The following is an 18257-nucleotide window of genomic DNA, read 5'->3' as shown; positions in this document are numbered from 1 at the left end:
GAAAAGTCCTTTGCTGTGAGAGACTGCAGAGCACAATTGATTTTCTTTGTAAAAAAGGACAAAGGTTTAACAGAAACCACTGGCTGGAAGCGGAGGCTTTGCACCTTCAACACGTGAAGGAAGCCCAGACTTTTAGCAGTAGAGATGATCAGTTATTAGAACAAACCACTGTGAGAAAAGGAAGCAACTCCACATCTTCAGGTCTGCAGTTCACCGCCAGATGCCTTTGTAGAGGGGATGCTTTCACCAAATACAGTTACTGAACAGTAACTGCATAAAATATAATGTTGTGTGATATAAAAATCATGTTATTTGATTGAATCATCCCTTTGTACTTAAATTCGACAAAGATCTGTTGGCAACAAGAATATCTGGACGTATAACATTTGGTGATGCAATAGGTGTTAGAGGGGAGACACCTATTTTAAGGTTGGAAGCCTTTTTCAGATGGATATTAAGATGAGATCTCCATGCAGAACAGCTTTTCATCACGCTCTCTAATGCAGGGCTTCTTGCACTTTCTTCTGAAGTTTCTGGCAATAATCACTGCTAGATGCAGGACCTGGATTAGATGCACCAAGACTCAAAGACATATCCACATGGTAATTATTGTGTTCCAATGACTTTGACATTTATTTTTGCTACCCTTTCAAGCGGAAGGTATATCCACTTGATGTTCTTTCTGTGTCCTCACAGCCACCCAAAAGCATGTAGCTATGTTTTTGAATCAGATACCCAAAACACAGCCTGTTTCTCATGTACCTCCCCTTCAGGTCTGAGCTCTCTGGTTCCAGAAATGAACTCTAAAAGGTTTCAGCTGCAATCTCCTGGAATTCCCTGGCCTTGCTCTCACCCCTGAGAGCTGATTCAAATGTTGCTTCCTACAATCACTTCTCACACATTAGAGAAATAATTTCAGAAGGTGGTGGGGGTTTTGATGTAATGATTTGAGAACTGTTTATTAAGAGTTCTTCTTAAAGCCAGCTCTAACTACACAGATGCTGGAGACAGAGAAATCAGTATAAATGATGCATTTTTAAAATGAGTTCTAAACATCATCTGAGTTAGGTTTTCTTTGTACAAAAATGTTCCAAGCCCACAACTGATAGATTGGATTCTCATTAATACAGGTATGTGCTATTCCTCTCAGCAGGGCACTGGGAATCTTCCCAATAGGAGAAACCTTGGTCCATGTGAAGCTGCTGGAATTTTTTGCCACTGACATTGCTGTCGCAGGATGTCAGCACTTGTCCCTTGCTCTGCTTGCCCTCAAAATACAGCAGCTTGAAGTTGTCATTGGCTTTGGGCCAGAATAACTCAGAAGTGGAAGAGAGGAGATTCCCTGTTTGTTGTGAGAAGAAGAGAACATTTCTCTGCAAAGTTGATTTAAGAAAATGGCCATACACTTCCAGCTACTCAGAGGTTTGGAATTTAGAAATAGCCCTGCAGGGGACGTATTCCTGGGTAGAGGGCAGGTGAGGAGTTCAGTGAAAACATGCATTTGTTTTAGTTCCTTGTGATCTTGGTGTATAAATGATGTTTCATATGAGGAAACACAAATTCCTTGTCAGCAAGAGCTAGTTAATTTGGAATTCACTGCAAATGCTTACTTTGTACCATTCCAGACATCAAGAACTGGAAAACATAGTAATAAAGTCTTGTTCTCTGGTGCATTTTAATCCATGGCCTTACAAGCTACTGACATAAAAATAAATGTAAGGCTACACTAGCAGAAATAACAAAAGTCTGAAGGAATTCTGTTCAGATCCTCACATTCTTTTCATATGAGAACTGAATTAAAGATGGAGTCAGCTGGCTGGGCTCTCTCACTTGAGAAGCACAGAGCATGTAGTCCATGTTAATTTGTTCGATTCTAGAGTAAACATTCTATTCATCCAGATACACAATAGTGTAATTGTATAATTGAAAAACTATATTAAAAAATGTTTGCTTCCATATAAGTTGCCTGAGGATCATTAAAACCTCGTGGTACTGAGTAATACACAAAATGTGAAACCTTACTGTAAATCCAAGGGAAATTGCCATTCTGGGGACATCTGGCATGAGCTTCAGCTCTGGCTGAATCATCTAGCTGAAACTCATGACTGACGGCTCATATCTTCAGAAATCCCCAAATCACTATATTGCATTTTCTGATTTTTTTTTTTTTAAGTTAGGTAAGAATAAAAATAACAGACCCGACCTAGAAAATAATGTATTACATGTGTATGTCTAAAGACCAACGTGAAGATTTCGTGTTGCTAACAACAGAGGTGGCTGCGTCATACTAGGAAACTCCCTGGTCTGGTTCGGCCCTCTGATTATTACCCGCTATTAGTTGTGCAGGTTGGCAGTGATGAGATTGCAGGGAGAAATCCAAAGGCAATCAAAAGGGACTTCAGGGCACTGGGGCGATTAGTGGAAGGATCGGGAGCACAGGTAATGTTTTCCTTAATCCCTTCAGTGGCAGGGAAATATACTGAAAGGAACAAGAAAACACACCTGATGATTAATACGTGGCTCAGAGGCTGGTGCCATCGGTGGAATTTGGGGTTTTTTTGATCATGGGGAGGTTTACACGGCACTGGGCTTGCTGGCGACAGATGGAGTCCAGCTATCTCAAAGGGGGAAAAGGATTCTCACTCATGAGATGGCGGGACTCATAGGGAGGGCTTTAAACTAGGTTTGAAGCGGGGAGGAGATAAAACTAGGCTCACCGGAGATGAGCCTGGGGGCAGCGTGCCAATGTTAGGGGTGGATTCGATAACCCAGCTCAAGTGCATCTATGCAATGCACGCAGCATGGGCAATAAACAGGAGGAGCTGGAAGCCGTCGTGCAGCAGGGTAGATATGACTTAGTCGCCGTCACAGATACGTGGTGGGATGACTCCCATGACTGGAGTGCTGCAATGGATGGCTATAAGCTCTTCAGAAGGGATAGGCAAGGAAGGAGAGGTGGTGGAGTGGCTCTTTATGTTAGGGAGTGTTTTGATTGTACAGAGCTACACGACTGTGACGGCAAGGTTGAGTGCTTATGGGTAAGGATGAGAGGGAAGGCCAACAAGGCAGATATTGTGCTGGGAGTCTGTTACAGACCACCTAACCAGGTTGAAGAGACAGATGAATCACTCTACAAGTGGCTGGCAGTAGTCTCACAATCGTGTGCCCTTGTTCTCGTGGGGGAGTTCAACTTTCCAGATGTCTGCTGGAAATACAACACAGCAGAGAGTAAGCAGTCTAGGATGTTCCTGGAGTGTGTGGAAGATAAATTCCTGACACAGCTGGTGGGTGAGCCAACCAGGGGAGGAGCCTTGCTAGATCTACTGTTTACAAACAGGGAAGGACTGGTGGGAGGTGTGATGGTCGAAGGCCATCTCAGGCTTAGCGACCATGAAATGATAGAATTCTCAATTTTTGGTGAGGCAAGGAAGGTGGTCAGCAAAACCACCACTATGGTCTTCCGGAGGGCAAACTTTGGCCTTTTCAGGACACTGGTTGAGAGAGTCCCTTGGGAGACAGTCCTGAAGGGCAAAGGGGGTCCAGGAAGGCTGGACATTCTTCAAGAAGGAAATCTTAATGGCTCAGGACCAGGCTATTCCCATGCGCCGCAAGACGAACCGCCGAGGAAGACGACCGGCCTGGCTGAACAGGGATCTTTTGCTAGGACTCAAGAGAAAAAGGAGAGTTTATCGTCTCTGGAAGAAAGGGCAGACAACTCTGGAGGAGTACAGGGATCTTGTTAGGTCATGCAGAGGGGAAATTAGAAAGGCAAAAGCTCAGCTAGAACTCAATCTGGCCACTATTGTAAGAGACAACAAAAAATGTTTTTACAAATATGTTAACAATAAAAAGAGAGCCAAAGAGAATATCTGTCCCTTATTGGATACAGAAGGGAACATTGCCACCAGAGATGAGGAAAAGGCTGAGGTACTTAATGCCTTCTTTGCCTCAGTCTTTAATAGTGACACCAGTTATCCTCAGGGTACTCTGCCCCCTGAGCTGGAAGGCAAGGACGGAGAGCAGAATAAACCCCCCTTAATCCAGGAGGAAATAGTTAGTGACCTACTACACTGTCTGGACACTCACAAGTCTATGGGACCAGATGGGATCCATCCAAGAGTACTGAGGGAGCTGGCGGAGGTCCTTACCAAGCCACTCTCCATCATTTATCAGCAATCCTGGTCGACAGGGGAGGTCCCAGACAACTGGAGGCTTGCCGATGTGATGCCCATTTACAAGAAGGGTCGGAGGGAGGATCTGGGGAACTACGGGCCTGTCAGCCTGACCTCGGTACCGGGGAAGATTATGGAATGGTTCATCTTGAGTGCACTTGCATGGCATGTGCAGGACAACCAGGGGATCAGGCCCAGTCAGCATGGGTTCATGAAAGGGAGGTCCTGCCTGACCAACCTGATCTCCTTGTATGACCAGGCGACCTGCCTAGTGGAGGAGGGAAAGGCTGTGGATGTTGTCTTCCTTGACTTCAGCAAGGCCTTTGACACTGTCTCTCATGGCATACTCCTTGAGAAGCTGGCGACTCATGGCTTGGACAAGTGTACTCTTCACTGGGTGAAAAACTGGCTGGATGGACGAGCCCAGAGGGTTGTGGTGAATGGGGTGAAATCCAGTTGGCAGAGGGTCACAAGTGGTGTTCCCCAGGGCTCAGTACTGTTTAATATCTTTATCAATGATCAGGACGAGGGGATTGAGTGCACCCTCAGTAAGTTTGCAGATGACACCAAGCTGGGCAGGAGTGTTGATCTGCTCGAGGGTAGGGAGGCTCTACAGAGGGATCTGGACAGGCTGGATGGATGGGCTGAGGCCAACTGTGTGAGGTTCAACAAAGGCCAAGTGCCGGGTCCTGCACTTGGGTCACAACAACCCCATGTAGTGCTACAGGCCTGGGGAAGAGCGGCTGGAAAGCTGCCCGGTGGAAAAGGACCTGGCGGTGTTGGTTGACAGCCAGCCAAATATGAGCCAGCAGTGTGCCCAGGTGGCCAAGAAGGCCAACGGCATCCTGGCCTGTGTCAGAAATAGTGATGCCAGCAGGAGCAGGGAAGTGATCGTCCCCCTGTACTGGGCACTGGTGAGGCCGCACCTCGAGTCCTGTGTTCAGTTTTGGGCCCCTCACTGCAGGAAAGACATGGAGGGGCTGGAGCGTGTCCAGAGAAGGGCAGCCAGGTTGGTGAGGGGCCTGGAGCACAAGTCTTATGAGGAGCGGCTGAGGGAACTGGGATTGTTTAGTCTGGAGAAAAGGAGGCTGAGGGGAGACCTTATCGCTCTCTACAACCACCTGAAAGGAGGTTGTAGCGAGGTGGGTGCTGGTCTCTTCTGTCAGGTGGCTGGAGATAGGACGAGAGGAAATGGCCTCAAGTTGTGGCAGGGGAGGTTTAGTTTGGATATTAGGGAAAAATTTCTTAACTGAAGGTGTTGTCAAGCACTGGAACAGGCTGCCCAGGGAAGTGATGGAGTCACCATCCCTGGAGGTGTTCAAAAAGCGCGTAGACAAGGCACTCCAGAACATGGTTTAGTGGGCATGGTTGATAGTTGGATGCGATGATCTTAAAGATCTTTTCCAATCTAAATGATTCTATGATTCTATGATTCTATGATCAGAGAAAATTTGTAATGCACCTCCAACAAAGAAGATGAAATGTCATAGTGAATGTATTTGCTTTTCTTATTTCCTTGGGCCACTGTGGTTTTTAGTCTGACAAGATTAAGGGTTCAGGGGCTTGTGACAGGACTCTCCTCCCAGCTGGCAGCAGAGTGTGGGGGCTGCCACGTGAACTCCGCAAGTGCCTTCGGCCGGGGAAGCTGGCCCTGTGCTAGGGAGGTTCTCTCTCCCCAAATTCACCCCTTCCTCCCTGATTTAGTTTTAACTCTGATCTGATTCACTGCCCAAATACTTGTGTGACCGTAAGAAAGGAAACAGGGACAAAACAAGTGACCAGGAGACGGGAGGATGAAATCACGTCCTTTGACGGCAGCACTCATCTTTATTGGTTTCAAGCGCTCACAGAAATACAATGTGACTAGCACTTTCAATAAGCAAGACTTGGAAAGAGAATTTAGGATTAGTTGAGACTGTTTCCAAATTACACTACTTGCAGAATTGAAAAATTAACAATACCAATAATACCTTTATCAATGGATTGCAGGCTTTGAGGCCCATGCTTGGCTTATTGAAAAATAAATTCAGTCTTCCTAGTTGTCTGCAATTCTGACAGTATACTTGACTTCTGTCTCGTAGATATCAAAATTCTGAGGAAGTCCACCTGCATGTTCTGTCACTCCAAAATATAACTAACAGTGTTTGAAAAGAGTACGTGCAGAGAAATAGGTTGTGGTAACCGCATAGGCAGTGCTGGATGTCCCCTCTGCCTGCCTTGCTCTCCCACCTTTGTCATGAACGATAATTTGTGGCACGCCACCCAATCACGTTCTGAGCCTCCTGTTCAAAATGCATTACTGGAATAGCTTTGTTCTACTCTACCTCAGCACCGCCTTAGACAAAACCCTGGCCCTTGCTGAACGCCACCAGCCAGGCTTCTCTTCACATCATCCTTTGGCGGTGCTTAATGTTGGTGTCACAATCGCCTCTCGCTGTTGACCGCAGAGAATGCCAGGAGGCGGCAGTTGCTGATAGCCTGACTTGTCCGTCACCTTCTAGAACTGAGACATCACAGAAGTTGCTGTGCCTCGGTTATGCACCAGGTCATCTGAATCTGACCTTCACGTCTGTCCTTATCTCCTCATTCCTGCAGTCTCCTGTTCCTTGTCTCCCTTCTCCACTGCACAGCCCTTTGTCTCCTGAAACGCCATCATCAGAACAAGTTTTCCTTTCTGCTCTGTTTCACCTTTTCTTTGAATCCATGCTTTGGTTTCTTTACCAGGTGAAGCAGTTTTTCAACTTGTGGTATACCCCACCTCAGCCTTCTCTCGCTGTTCTCTCTCTCCATATCCCTATGGTGTTGTCTTCAGTCTTCTTGGTTCTCGCTTCCAACCACTGTCTCCTTCAGCTTTCTCCTAGTTTCCTATTTTTATTGCCATAACCACTGATACTGTCCTATCAACTTATTCCCAGAGCTGGCAGTCCTCTTGCAAACAAATTTGTGTCCCTTGAGGTTCCCTGTGCTGTCTTTTGTTGGTCTTGCCCTCAGACTGTTATCTATTCAGCTTAAGTTAAGTATTTGTTTGACGTACTTCACATGCTATGCCTCTCAGCAAGCATTTTCAGTGTTCCGTAAAGGATGAATAATATGCAGTTCATTTAAGGATTCTCCTGCTCAGTGACACACATATTACAACGTTACTACCTTTATCTCCCAGAGCTTTCCCAAGGCTTTGGCTTTATTTTTCATTCTCCCATCTTCCTCAACGGATCTCTATCTTCAAACTTGCCAAACCTTTGCTGACCAGCAGTGTGAAGATCCAGGGAAAGCACTATGTCTCTCTGAGGAAGGGTAGCCAACCTCCATAAAGTAGGGAAGTATCAGATACTAATGGTCAAGAATCCAAAACTGCTTATATATGTTAGAATACATGTTAAGAACACCGATGAAATTATTTATTGTTTGTCTTCTATATAACAGAGTCTAGGCACTGATACATAAAGATACATAAGGAGTTAAAGAGAATAATGATGTGCTCCGTTTGGGGATCTTATAAAATTATAAAAAATGGCTAATTAAACGCTACCTGTCCCAATTTAGTTCAGATCCTCTCCCAATTTAGTTCAGATAGATGTAAAATATTGGAATTGCTTGGACAGTAAATAGGAATTGTATTCTGCCCATCATGGAGGAAAGCATTGATTCTGTCACTGTAGGAAAAAATTACTGCCCATGGTGCATCTTTACCATTAGAACAGGTTGTTTATAGACTAAGCAACTCTCCTGGGACATTTAAGAAAATGTAGATGTCTTCCTTGGGCTTTAATTACCCAGGAGCTTTACCCTGTGAAGTGCTAACTACCTTCTGTTTCCCCTGAAGTCAATAAATGTTGGAGGACTCAGTTCCTTGTAAAACATACCCTGTTAAGTAGCTTGTTGTGTGCTACTATTTTGATGTTTTAAAATCTAATTTTAACAGCCTTTGTTCTTCTTATCCCTGTCCTTATGACAAGGAACACCTCTCTTTATGGACTTACCTGTATTTTCTGTTTCCAATAAGAAAACAAAGGTACAACTTATGTGTATAAGGTAGTTTTTAACTAACAACACAGGTTTTCTCAGGCCCTGTTGGTCTCTGTCTTATCTACAGACCTCTCCTTTCTGCCTTGAAGGGCAATGTGAATCAGATCTGCTGGGATAGAGCTCCATGCAAAGCAGTATGGCAGAAGCACACACGTTTTCGGTGTGGACCATCAGCAAGATGTGTAGCAATATATTGGTGATAATGCACAGACAAGCAGTATTGCACAGATGCAAGGCTAGCAAAGTTCATCCTGGGTCATCAACTGCAGTCCCTTCCTGTTGCCAACAACCAAATCCTTTAACCTCTTCCTTAAAATGATCAAATTTCAGCTTAAAAGTCATTATCTTTTCCTCTGTTTCTACCAAAGGACTGTTTCAGAACCTCTTGTGACTAAAAGACTTAGGTATGTCCAAGTTCACACCCTTTTATTCTTATGTAAATAAATTTTTTGACCTTGAAGTACTTCTCCCTCTCCTACTGTTCTCCTCCCTGACGTATTTATAGAAAGCTATCATTTTTCAACTTTACTGTTGTTTTCTTAGGCAGAAGCGGATGTGTACTTACATGGCACCCCTCCAGTGGTATAGGCTATATATTCCCTGGGTCAGAACTGATATCCCCAAAACATGGGTGACCAGAACTGTGTGAGGTTCCAGGTGAGATCTCTCTGGGGCTTTCCATAAAGCATTTAAACTTCCCTCTTAGTCTTTACTACAGCCTAAGGTTGTATTTGCTTTATTCAGAGCTGTACCATAGACATAGTTCTTAGTCATCCTATGATTGAATAAGCAACACTGGTTTTTTGCTCTTATTTCCCGCAGATGAGTCTCCATCTTCTACCTGAAATTCCTGTTATTTGTCCCCATGATTGTGACCTTGGACTTCCCAGTATTTTATGTTTCTTCTTATGACCACTACTATACCCAGCTTGACAGGCATGGTGTTTTGACTCTCCCCGTGATGGGTAGTGCATCCCAGCCTCTCATTAGCACTCCCCTAATTTTTGACCAGGGTCATAAGTGAACATAATTTGCCCCAATGACTGATCTTTGAACAGCTCCATTAATAATCTCTGCTCAGCCCGGTAGTTCCATTTACTGCAACTCCTTGCCATCTTTCCCCGAACAGGTCCTCCCTGTTTAACACTTCTTCAGCGACTCCCCATCTTTCCCAGCCTAATGAGCAATGTTGTGGTTGGCACCACAGCTGGAGTCGTTTGGTCCCCAATAGGTGGGAGTTACATATTACCCTCATCTAAAAATATCAACTCTTTTGATGTACAGAGGCAGCAGCCTGCACTGGCATGGATCTATCTGCCTTCGGTGCTTTGTTGTGCTTGACACTTTTCTTTTTTTAATGTATTATTCCTTTCAGTATTTGATCCAAGTGCCACATGCCACTGAAATCAGGCAGTTGACTCTAGCATTTTAAAATAGAGTTGATATAATTTAAAACCTTGGGTCTGAAACTGCTGTTTTAATTGCCGGTTTTGGGTGTAGGGGTTGTCCTCTCCCATGACGTGCCTGCTTTGCTAAGCATTTTGCTCCTGTGCCAGTTATGCTCATTTCCTATATCCTTAATCCCACAGGCACTGGTGCTTTCAAGTAGGTGTTTGTAGTCCTCCACATAGTAACCTGCCTCTGACGTGGAGCATGCTCCCACCGCAGAGACCCCTCCTGAATTCTCCTTTCTTCATCCTCCTTTTTTGTGCATTTGACTGAGGAACTGCTCTTTAAAATAATTTCCATTTTCCTTTTGCTTTCTCAGCTTGGGTCTGTTCTCACCTTAATACTACACACCTTGACCTGCAAGATGAGGCTTAATTTAAACTGAATGAGTTTGGGCTCACTTTGTCACCGAAGCCAGCCAAAGAACCCAGCAGCTCCCCCATCATGTCCTTATCCCTTATCAGTGCTATGTCCCAAGTAAAATCAGCTTCTGGGGGCCCAATTCACCCTTGCCAGAAGGGCAACACATGGCTCCTGCTTAATTTAAGTTCCACTTAAGTATTTTATCTTCCAATTTAGTGCTTGAGTGGTACTAAAGTGGTGCATGGACCTTGCTAGCTAATCTCCAGCTTAATCACCACACGCAAAGAGAAAATCTACCATTATTAGCGGAATGACTGAAGAAGATGGGTGCTTCACTTTAAAAGCACAACAAAAGGAGTAATGACAGGTTTTTATTTTCCTTGCCTGATAGTCAGACATGTTGATCTAAATACTGTAGTTCTAATGGCCAGCTCAGAGAAATGGCTATGGTAATTTGTCTACAAGTGGGAATATTTTGGTTTTTTCCTATGGCAGTTAAAATGTTTCCAGTCAGGATTTAGACTGTAAAAGGTCCAAATCATGGACTTCAGGTTGTGTGGCAAAAAAAAAGAAGTTCCTGCAGTGAGTCATCATACATAGAAGTCTCTTTTTACCTCCACTCTGTAGCTGTTCAGTAGCCAACCAAATTAATTTTCACGTGCTGTAAAGAAAAGTTAGGTCTTGAACGCACATGTTAAAACACATATACGTTGAGTGAGATTTTTAATTTGGTTTGGTTTTGGTTTTGGTGTTTGTTTGTTGGTTTATTGGGGTTTTTTTAATTACTTGCCCTTGATATTCTGAAATTCTATTTAAAGTCCTGACAGGGCTGAGGAAAAGCAGAGAATAAGAAGCTGATGCAAACCGGGAAGTTACATGAGCATTTAAATGTGATTTAACACAAAGTTTTGCTGGAGATTCTTACTGGTTCCTACTATTTTCCAAATCACTGAGTGCATCACCAGTCAGAGTAGAAAATACAATTAAACAAAGATGCCTATCCAGAGAGGCACAGATCTGAACATGACATCCTTCCTACAAGAAGGCAGAGCTGTACAGCATTAAGGGCAATGTAGGGGTTTTTTTTATGTTTGGTAGTGATTTGGCTTTCAGGAAAATAATGCTTTTCAGGTTAAACAGTGTAGGCATTTGCAGCACAAATACCACCTTGGGTGGAAGTCATTGAACTGGTTTGCCTCTTTCCAGCATTATCTTTAATGTAAGTTGTTAGAGGAAATTATATTGTGCCAGAGGCCACAGCCCAGGAGAGGTGAGGCTGCTGCAGCTCCGGTGTCCCGGGTCCAACCAAGAAAATGTATTCCCGGTGGGCACACGCATACAGACCGGACATATAGACCGTATCTGTGTATATATGCAGGTTAGAGTTAGGGTTTGAGTTAGGTTATGTGGTGTATATACATAAACACCCGGCCAAAAAAATACCCCAACCCTTGAGGATTACAACAGTCCCTAGGTACATTGCGGAGGTCTGTGCTTCTGCAATCACAAGCAGTTGCCGAGGGCAGTGATTTTGCCCAGGGATTTAAACAGAGGACTTCAGGAAAAGTCCTTATGGGGAGATGAGTGCGATTCGGGAGGCCGGGGAGGGGGGGGGGGAACACGGGACCCCCCCCACACCCTGCAGACGAACCGGCAGCCGGGCTGGCAGGCTGGAGCTCCCCAACCTAAAAATCACTTTTGGGGCAAGCGGACGGCTCGGAGCTGGTCCCTGTCGTCGTCGTCCCCCCCCCCTCCACGGCCCGCCCCGCTGGCAGGCAGCGCCCGTCCCCCGCCTCGGGGCCGCGCAGCGCTGCGCTCGCCCGCGGGGATGCGCCGCGCAGAGCCGCGCAGAGCCGCGCAGAGCCGCGCAGACGTCCGGGGACGTGGCAGCCGCGTTGCCCATCTCACGGCCCGGGGTGATATTCGGGGTACACCTCAGCACCCGAGGGGTTGCGGAGGACGGGGATTGGGGTGAGGAACGGTGGGGACGCGGCGTGAAGAGGGCTCGCACCCGGATTTCAGCGCGGTTGAGGCTTTCGCTGCGAAGTTTCAAACCCCTTTCCCTGCCGTCCTGACCCCGACGCTTTCCCGCGACGGAGCTGCTGGACGTGCTTTGCCAGCCGGAGCCATCGGACCCTCTTTTTGGGAAGAGCAAGCCGGCGAGCATCGGTGCGCAGGCAGGGAGGGGAACGGGCGGCCCTCCGCGGGGGCGGGGGGGGCCGGTGACCGCTCCGCACCCGCTGAGGTGCCTTAGCCGCAGGCAGCCGCCGGCCAGCCACCCTCCCCGGCTCCGGGCTCCGGGCTCCCCGGTCCCGGTGCCGGACCGCGGGTGACCCGGGAGACGGCGGGGAGGACCGGGGGGGGGGGGGGGGGGGGGGTGGAAGGGGGGGTGCGACATCCCTCTGTGCCGGTACCATCGCCCCGGGGCTCTCCCTGCGGCTCCGGGTGAAGTTGGTGGCAGTCAGGCTGGTGGCGATCCTGCCCGGATGGGTAAATGCTGCTCCAAGTGGTTTTCCCGCACTCGGTACCAGGACGAGACGGTACTTTTTGCCTCTTTTTTTATCCTTTAGGGAACAGGCAGGAAGGTGGCCGTGATCGGGATTGAGCCTGTGCTGCCGCTTCTAGCTGTGTGAGCATCCCGGGGGGGGGGGCGCGGAGAGGGGAGCGATGCTCGATTTATTTACGGTGTGCTGAACTCTCGTTCGCCAAGGCCAGGTCTAACTGTCGCCTTCCCATGCACTGCAGTGCCTTACATAATTTCATTCTGCAGTCTAAATGCAAGGGTTGGATCGGAGTGGAACAAGGAGGGACCACCGGCATCTTCTGTAGTAAGAGGCGGCTTGATTTCTTGCTATGCTTTTCATGCATTTTTTAATAAGCATGCGGAGTACAAGTTATAAGGGAAACTTGCACAGAGTTTTAAAGTTTGAAGAGAGATTATTCCATCTCTAGCTGTCCTAAGGTTTTACATTTCTAATGATCCTCCTTTCTGACAGAGGATTGATTCTCCAATCTAGAAGTGAAACAAGGCAAAACTACATGTTTTCTTATGTCAGGGTGAATCTAAATCAAGCAAATTCCTGGGCACCAAAATGGGTCGTATAACAAACATCAGTGCAGAGGTAAGTACATAGCTACAGGTAGCAGGAGAATAGCATGTGTGAGGGAAGTTGTGGGACATTTCTAACACATAGCTTTTCGTGCCATTCTTCTGGAAATTTGCCTGGATTTTAAGTATGTACAGAAGAGGGAGAGAATGAACATATGCATTCAATTTGCTTAATAGAAAATATCTTGGCAGAAACACATGCTTGTGCAGTATATTTTGTTAGAGTTTGGCTTTTTCAAATATTCATATACTCCGTCTAATGAAGAGCTGATAGTGTCTCCCATTTACCGAATAATATGTTCAAATACAGCTTGAGATATGCTGCTAAACAGGTTAAGAAAAAATGTATGGCTTAATATAAAACTTGTTAAAGTACAGTCTCTGGGAAATATGTCAGGCTTGTAAACTTTAACCTAAAGAGTATTATGAGGGAAGATTACCTGATAAGCAGCATGATTGAAACAGCAATGTTAAAACACCTCTTTTTTCAAGGAAGACCGTAGATCATTTTGAACATCAGCTGCAGTGGGATTTAGTTATTGCTTCTACAAGTATCGTCTGAAATATTTATTGGTACAAGAGAATTCCCAATGTATATGCTTCTTTTTCCAATGATAATATAAGGCCTTGCCCCAGGGAACTCTGAATAAAGCACAACAGTGACTAAGCACCATTTGCAGGTCAGTCTTTTTTTTTTTTTTTTTTTTAATATTTTGAAAGCATTGGATACAGAAAAGTTATTCTGAAGGAACAGTTTTAATAACAAGTGCTACAGAGCATCTGTGTACAGTGCGTATTTTTAGGAGGTATTGTAGAGAACTGGGAAGTGTTTGTGGGGATACTATACATATATTTGGACCTCAGAATATAAGCGAGCATGTAAGTTGGCAGGGAGGAGAGACATGTCGATTTGGAGAGGTAACTCCAGGCTCCCGTCTTGACTTCCTAGCTGCAGTTGACTTCCTATGTGGGTCTGGGCAATTTTCTGATGTTCCTTGCCTGATAGGACCCATTTGTGCAGTGGATCTCCTATTACTTACCTGTTGTTAAAAAGTACCTGGAGGTTTAATTAATTAGCATTTCTAATGAATTAGTATCTCTCAGGTAGTTTGCTGTTCTCAGAGAAAAGAGACTCTAAGGCAAACCTCAACTCTGCCTCCTCATCCCACAGTTATTCCTCGTCCAAAGTAAAACCTTGCCCTGTCTCCCTGACGATATCTCCTCGAGGATGTCTGGCTTTCAGCTGAAGCTCCATGCAACTGCAGCAGAGCGTTTCATAGAATTGTAGAATCACAGAATAGTTTGGGTCGGAAAGGACCTTTAAAGGTCACCTAGTCCAACCCCCCTGCAGTGAGCAGGGACAATTTCAGCTTGATCAGGTTGCTCAGAGCCCCGGCCAGCCTCTCCCCCCAAGCCTTCGTCACTGCTCCCTTCTCAATCTGTTTGGACAACACCAGCATCTTGCTCATCCTCAGGCCTGTATCATGGCATCTTTTACCAAGTTATTTTTCCAGGTCCTCACACGCAGTTATATCTAAACCCTGAAGATTTTTTCTGAACTACACTGCTAAATTTTGGCACTGTTATTTAATTGAATGAATTCTTCCTTCCTTCCTACCTCCCTGCCTACCTGCCAGTTTTTCTGAAGCCGCTTGGATGTTGCAGCGATATGTCACGCATTTTTTTGAGTTTTGAGTTGAATGGAGAATACATGAGTGCCGTTTTCAGTGGCTGTTTCACTTGTTGAAATGCAGTCCGACATTGAGACTTTCACGGGAGACATATTGGGAGGTCTGTGTGTTATAAAGCTGGTGATAGGAAAAAGAGTTGCTACTGTGTCCTCTATTCAACAGAGCAGTAGTTTAAGGACAGAGCGAACGTATCATTCTACCTGTTCTACTCTATTTTTCCTTCTGCCTGAGGAGATGTGGCATATTCCAGACACAAGACTTAACCATTGTGTTGTAGAGTACAGGTATGACAAAGAAGGTTTCCTTCATCTCCATCAGGAATGTAATTTTATTTTATGAAAATTACTTAAGTATCAGAGTCATTTCTTGGGATGCAGCCAATGGAAGACCTTTCTCATCAGTTTTCCAAGCAATAATGAAATCCATCCTTTGTTAAAAGTACCTGAAAAATGAACACAACATTTTAATTTGTACAAAACCCACTGTTTTGGTTTCACATTTTGGCCAGAAAAACTTAATCCCAAATCACATCGAAGCAATTTTTTTTCTCCCTTGCCATTTAACTGCCACACTGAAATGCTGGATATTTGCACAATCTCCTTACGGTGTCTCTGACCTTTTCACCCACTGGAAAAGGCTGTGTCACTAGTATGGTTGCTGAACCTTTATAAACCTAAGTTGGATTTGGCCCTTGGTCACTAACCCTCAGTGGCTCAACTCCAACCGATGGCCTAGTAAAGGACACCGACAAAGCTCCTTTGGTATGTTGAGCCTGTTAGACACAAAACTCTTGGGAGGGCAGCAAAGGTTCCTGCTTACCCTGCCTTCTCTTGCAAATACTTTGTTGAGATAAATATTAATGAAGATTGATTAATTCAATGGGATAGCCCATTAATTTGGTTTCTTACACATTTGTTTTGGCAGATCTTTCCTCGCGTGCTTGTGAATTTTCTAATTGCTTTCATGTTTTGACATTGGACCTATACGAATCTCCGCATCGGACCTGATAGCTTTACATTCTCATGTCAGATCCAGTTTTGCTCTACTGTAATGTTTGGTTCCCTAAGTGCTGGCCTTCCCAGTTCCCCGGCTGCACTGACACTGATGTGCTGGTTATCTGCAGAGCCACACTGATGATAACAAGGAGGAGCTTTTTCATTTTGTATTAATGTCGTGTTTGTACTGGTCGCAGGAACATGTGCGGTCCAAACCTATCGTGTTACCCTGACAAAGCAGGTTACAGTGTCAGGGATTTGTAAGTTCACTGCGCATCCAGGAGACCGTGAGGCCGATAGGATGATTAGCCAGAACTACACCTTGCCTCTCTTGCAGAAGAGGAAGATGAGGACTCACGTGCTGTTGCTCTCTAAAAGAACCCTCTGAGAAGGAGGGACTACTTGAGACCTTGGTACCGAGGACAACCCTTGCACATCTGACCTCTCAGGAAACATAAATAAGAGGTCCCGAAGAGCAGTCAGAGAGCTCTAACCACAACAAAATGCAACGCGAGAATTATTGACAGGGCAGGCAAATGACAGCGAAGGCACTTGAGCTGTGCCAACAGTGGCTGCTTGAGATAGCCCCAGGGGCTGCTCTGGAAACCGCGGCCCCAGCGTGGTGGGAGGCAGCCAGGAGGCTGCTGTCCTGCTGGGGTGGTGTCCATGCTGGAGCTTGAGTTATGGGATATAGCGTTTTTAGGCTGCCACCCTGGCAATTCTCCACTCTTTTGGAGAGGGTCTCACCATCAAGCATCCTCAAGGGTAGGACAAACCTTATCTAAGATAAAACATACGGTAAAAAAAGGAGTCTGTAATATTTCTTATGGAGGATCAAAATTTTAACAACTTTTTTTTTTTTTCCCTAGGATGTCATTTTTTTACTTGCTTTTCATTTTTCTTCATGTAAGTAGAATAGTAACAATCCCACTGAATTCTGCTTATCTGTAGGTGCTGGCAATGATTTGTACAGAGCTCCCTTGCTTTAAACGGCTTTTGTTTCAAATAGTGGGAGCTGGTAATTTGAGTGGGTGCTTCCCATCTGCAAGCCCCGTATCCGGTATATCCCCGTGCACACGCCTTCAAGGGCAGCAGTCCTGGCAATCTGTCAAGAACACTTCTTAAAATGACTCCAGCGAGTTAAACAGACGGTATGGGCAGATGCAGTGGTATTCTCCAAAAGGGGAAACCTTATCTTTGTAAGACTGCTGGTTTGGGAATCTGTGTGAAGGGCTATGTTTTTTTAACATACCAAGCTATATTGATCCGGACCTTTTTGTTTTTTCATAGCTTTTATACTAATTAAAAAAACCCAAACAACGCCAAACCAACCCACTCCGTTTTATTCTGAACCTAACGCAGTCAGTCAGGACTGGGGACTCTGCAGTCCTGGCACACAACCCCTGTGCATTACTCAGCAGTGTATGGAGCTGGCTGTTTGAAGGAGCCCAGCCTTGCATGCCTGGCTTCTTCCCATAAAAGAGTAAGAAAAATGCCCGCATCGCCTGGGTCTTCTCAGGCACCCAAGGCTCTCAGATCAGCTCAGTTAATCACTCTGTTTACAGCAAAACTTTCTGGAAAGTGTGTCTCTTGGTTCTGGTAGAAATCATCCCAAAAGGGCAGTGTGTAAAGGATTAATTTAAATTCCAGATTCCAATTTCCTGGTATTACCAAACATAAAGCTGTTGTGTCATTTCTCTTAACAGAGTTAAAAATTAGATGCGGGAAAAATAAACAGAAACATTAAGCTCTGAAATCTTTTTTTTTCCACTTTCATTTTGGTAAGACAGAACTAATTTGCTATCCTATCTGCTGTGTATCTTGCTGCCGAACGACTCCTTTCTGTGCCCTAGATTTTTATTAGCCTTGCTTGCTTATTACTGAAAGATTTACTTTAGGACTCCTTTAAATTCCATTTGCTACTACACTGCCTTTTCTCTTGAATACGATTTTTCTGTAGTGTCCTTTAAAGATTCTTGGCCTTTTCTAACCTGGGTCATATTTATAGTAGTCTGATCTAGTTTTCCTAATCATCAGTGATCTTCCCAGCAGGATGCGTTCCTTTGTCTTCTTCCTAATGTGATTCAGGATACATTCCATTTTAAAGTGCCCTTATGCTCGAACCATTATGCTGGGATTTACTGTACTACACCGAACTTTGTCAGTTTGCACAGCACTCATGAGATATCTGCTGTCAAAGTCCTTGCATTTTAGTAATAACACCTTAGCAGTGTTAATGTAAATATGTTTTAATTTTCCTTTGGCCAACTCATCTGCTTTAATTCCTTAACTATTCAGATTTCTTTTGAGACAGGTTGAGGAAAGGAGCTCTTGTTCTTTACAGACAATAAAATACCAGAAATAAATGTGGAAATAGGCATGAACATCAGACCGTTAGTGGTGTCTGTATGGGTATGCCTGCCATGCCTAGAATGGTATAAGTACAGTAGCC

The 18257-nt window shown here is 45.1% G+C and overlaps 1 protein-coding gene across 9 annotated transcripts in view; it reads left to right on the top strand.

Moving 5' to 3' along the window:
- MTUS2 (microtubule associated scaffold protein 2) overlaps positions 1-18257 on the top strand; it is a 314225-nt gene that overhangs the window by 266097 nt on the left and 29871 nt on the right. The window contains exon 1 of one of the 9 annotated variants that reach the window (XM_030042812.1): positions 12414-12550. The exons of 6 other annotated variants lie outside the window; for them this stretch is intronic. In XM_030042812.1, the coding sequence (XP_029898672.1) occupies positions 12497-12550 (54 nt within the window). In that variant the 5' untranslated portion in view covers positions 12414-12496. Of the gene's footprint in view, positions 1-12413; positions 12551-12789; positions 13133-16660; positions 16712-18257 lie in introns of those variants that run through there. 2 more of the 9 variants (XM_030042814.1, XM_030042813.1) reach the window with 2 other exon arrangements.

Source organism: Aquila chrysaetos, chromosome 19 (assembly GCF_900496995.4).
Source record: "Aquila chrysaetos chrysaetos chromosome 19, bAquChr1.4, whole genome shotgun sequence".
Classification (NCBI taxonomy): domain Eukaryota; kingdom Metazoa; phylum Chordata; class Aves; order Accipitriformes; family Accipitridae; genus Aquila; species Aquila chrysaetos.
Note: the sequence above shows the minus strand (reverse complement) of the source record. Positions and strands in the feature narration are given on the sequence as shown.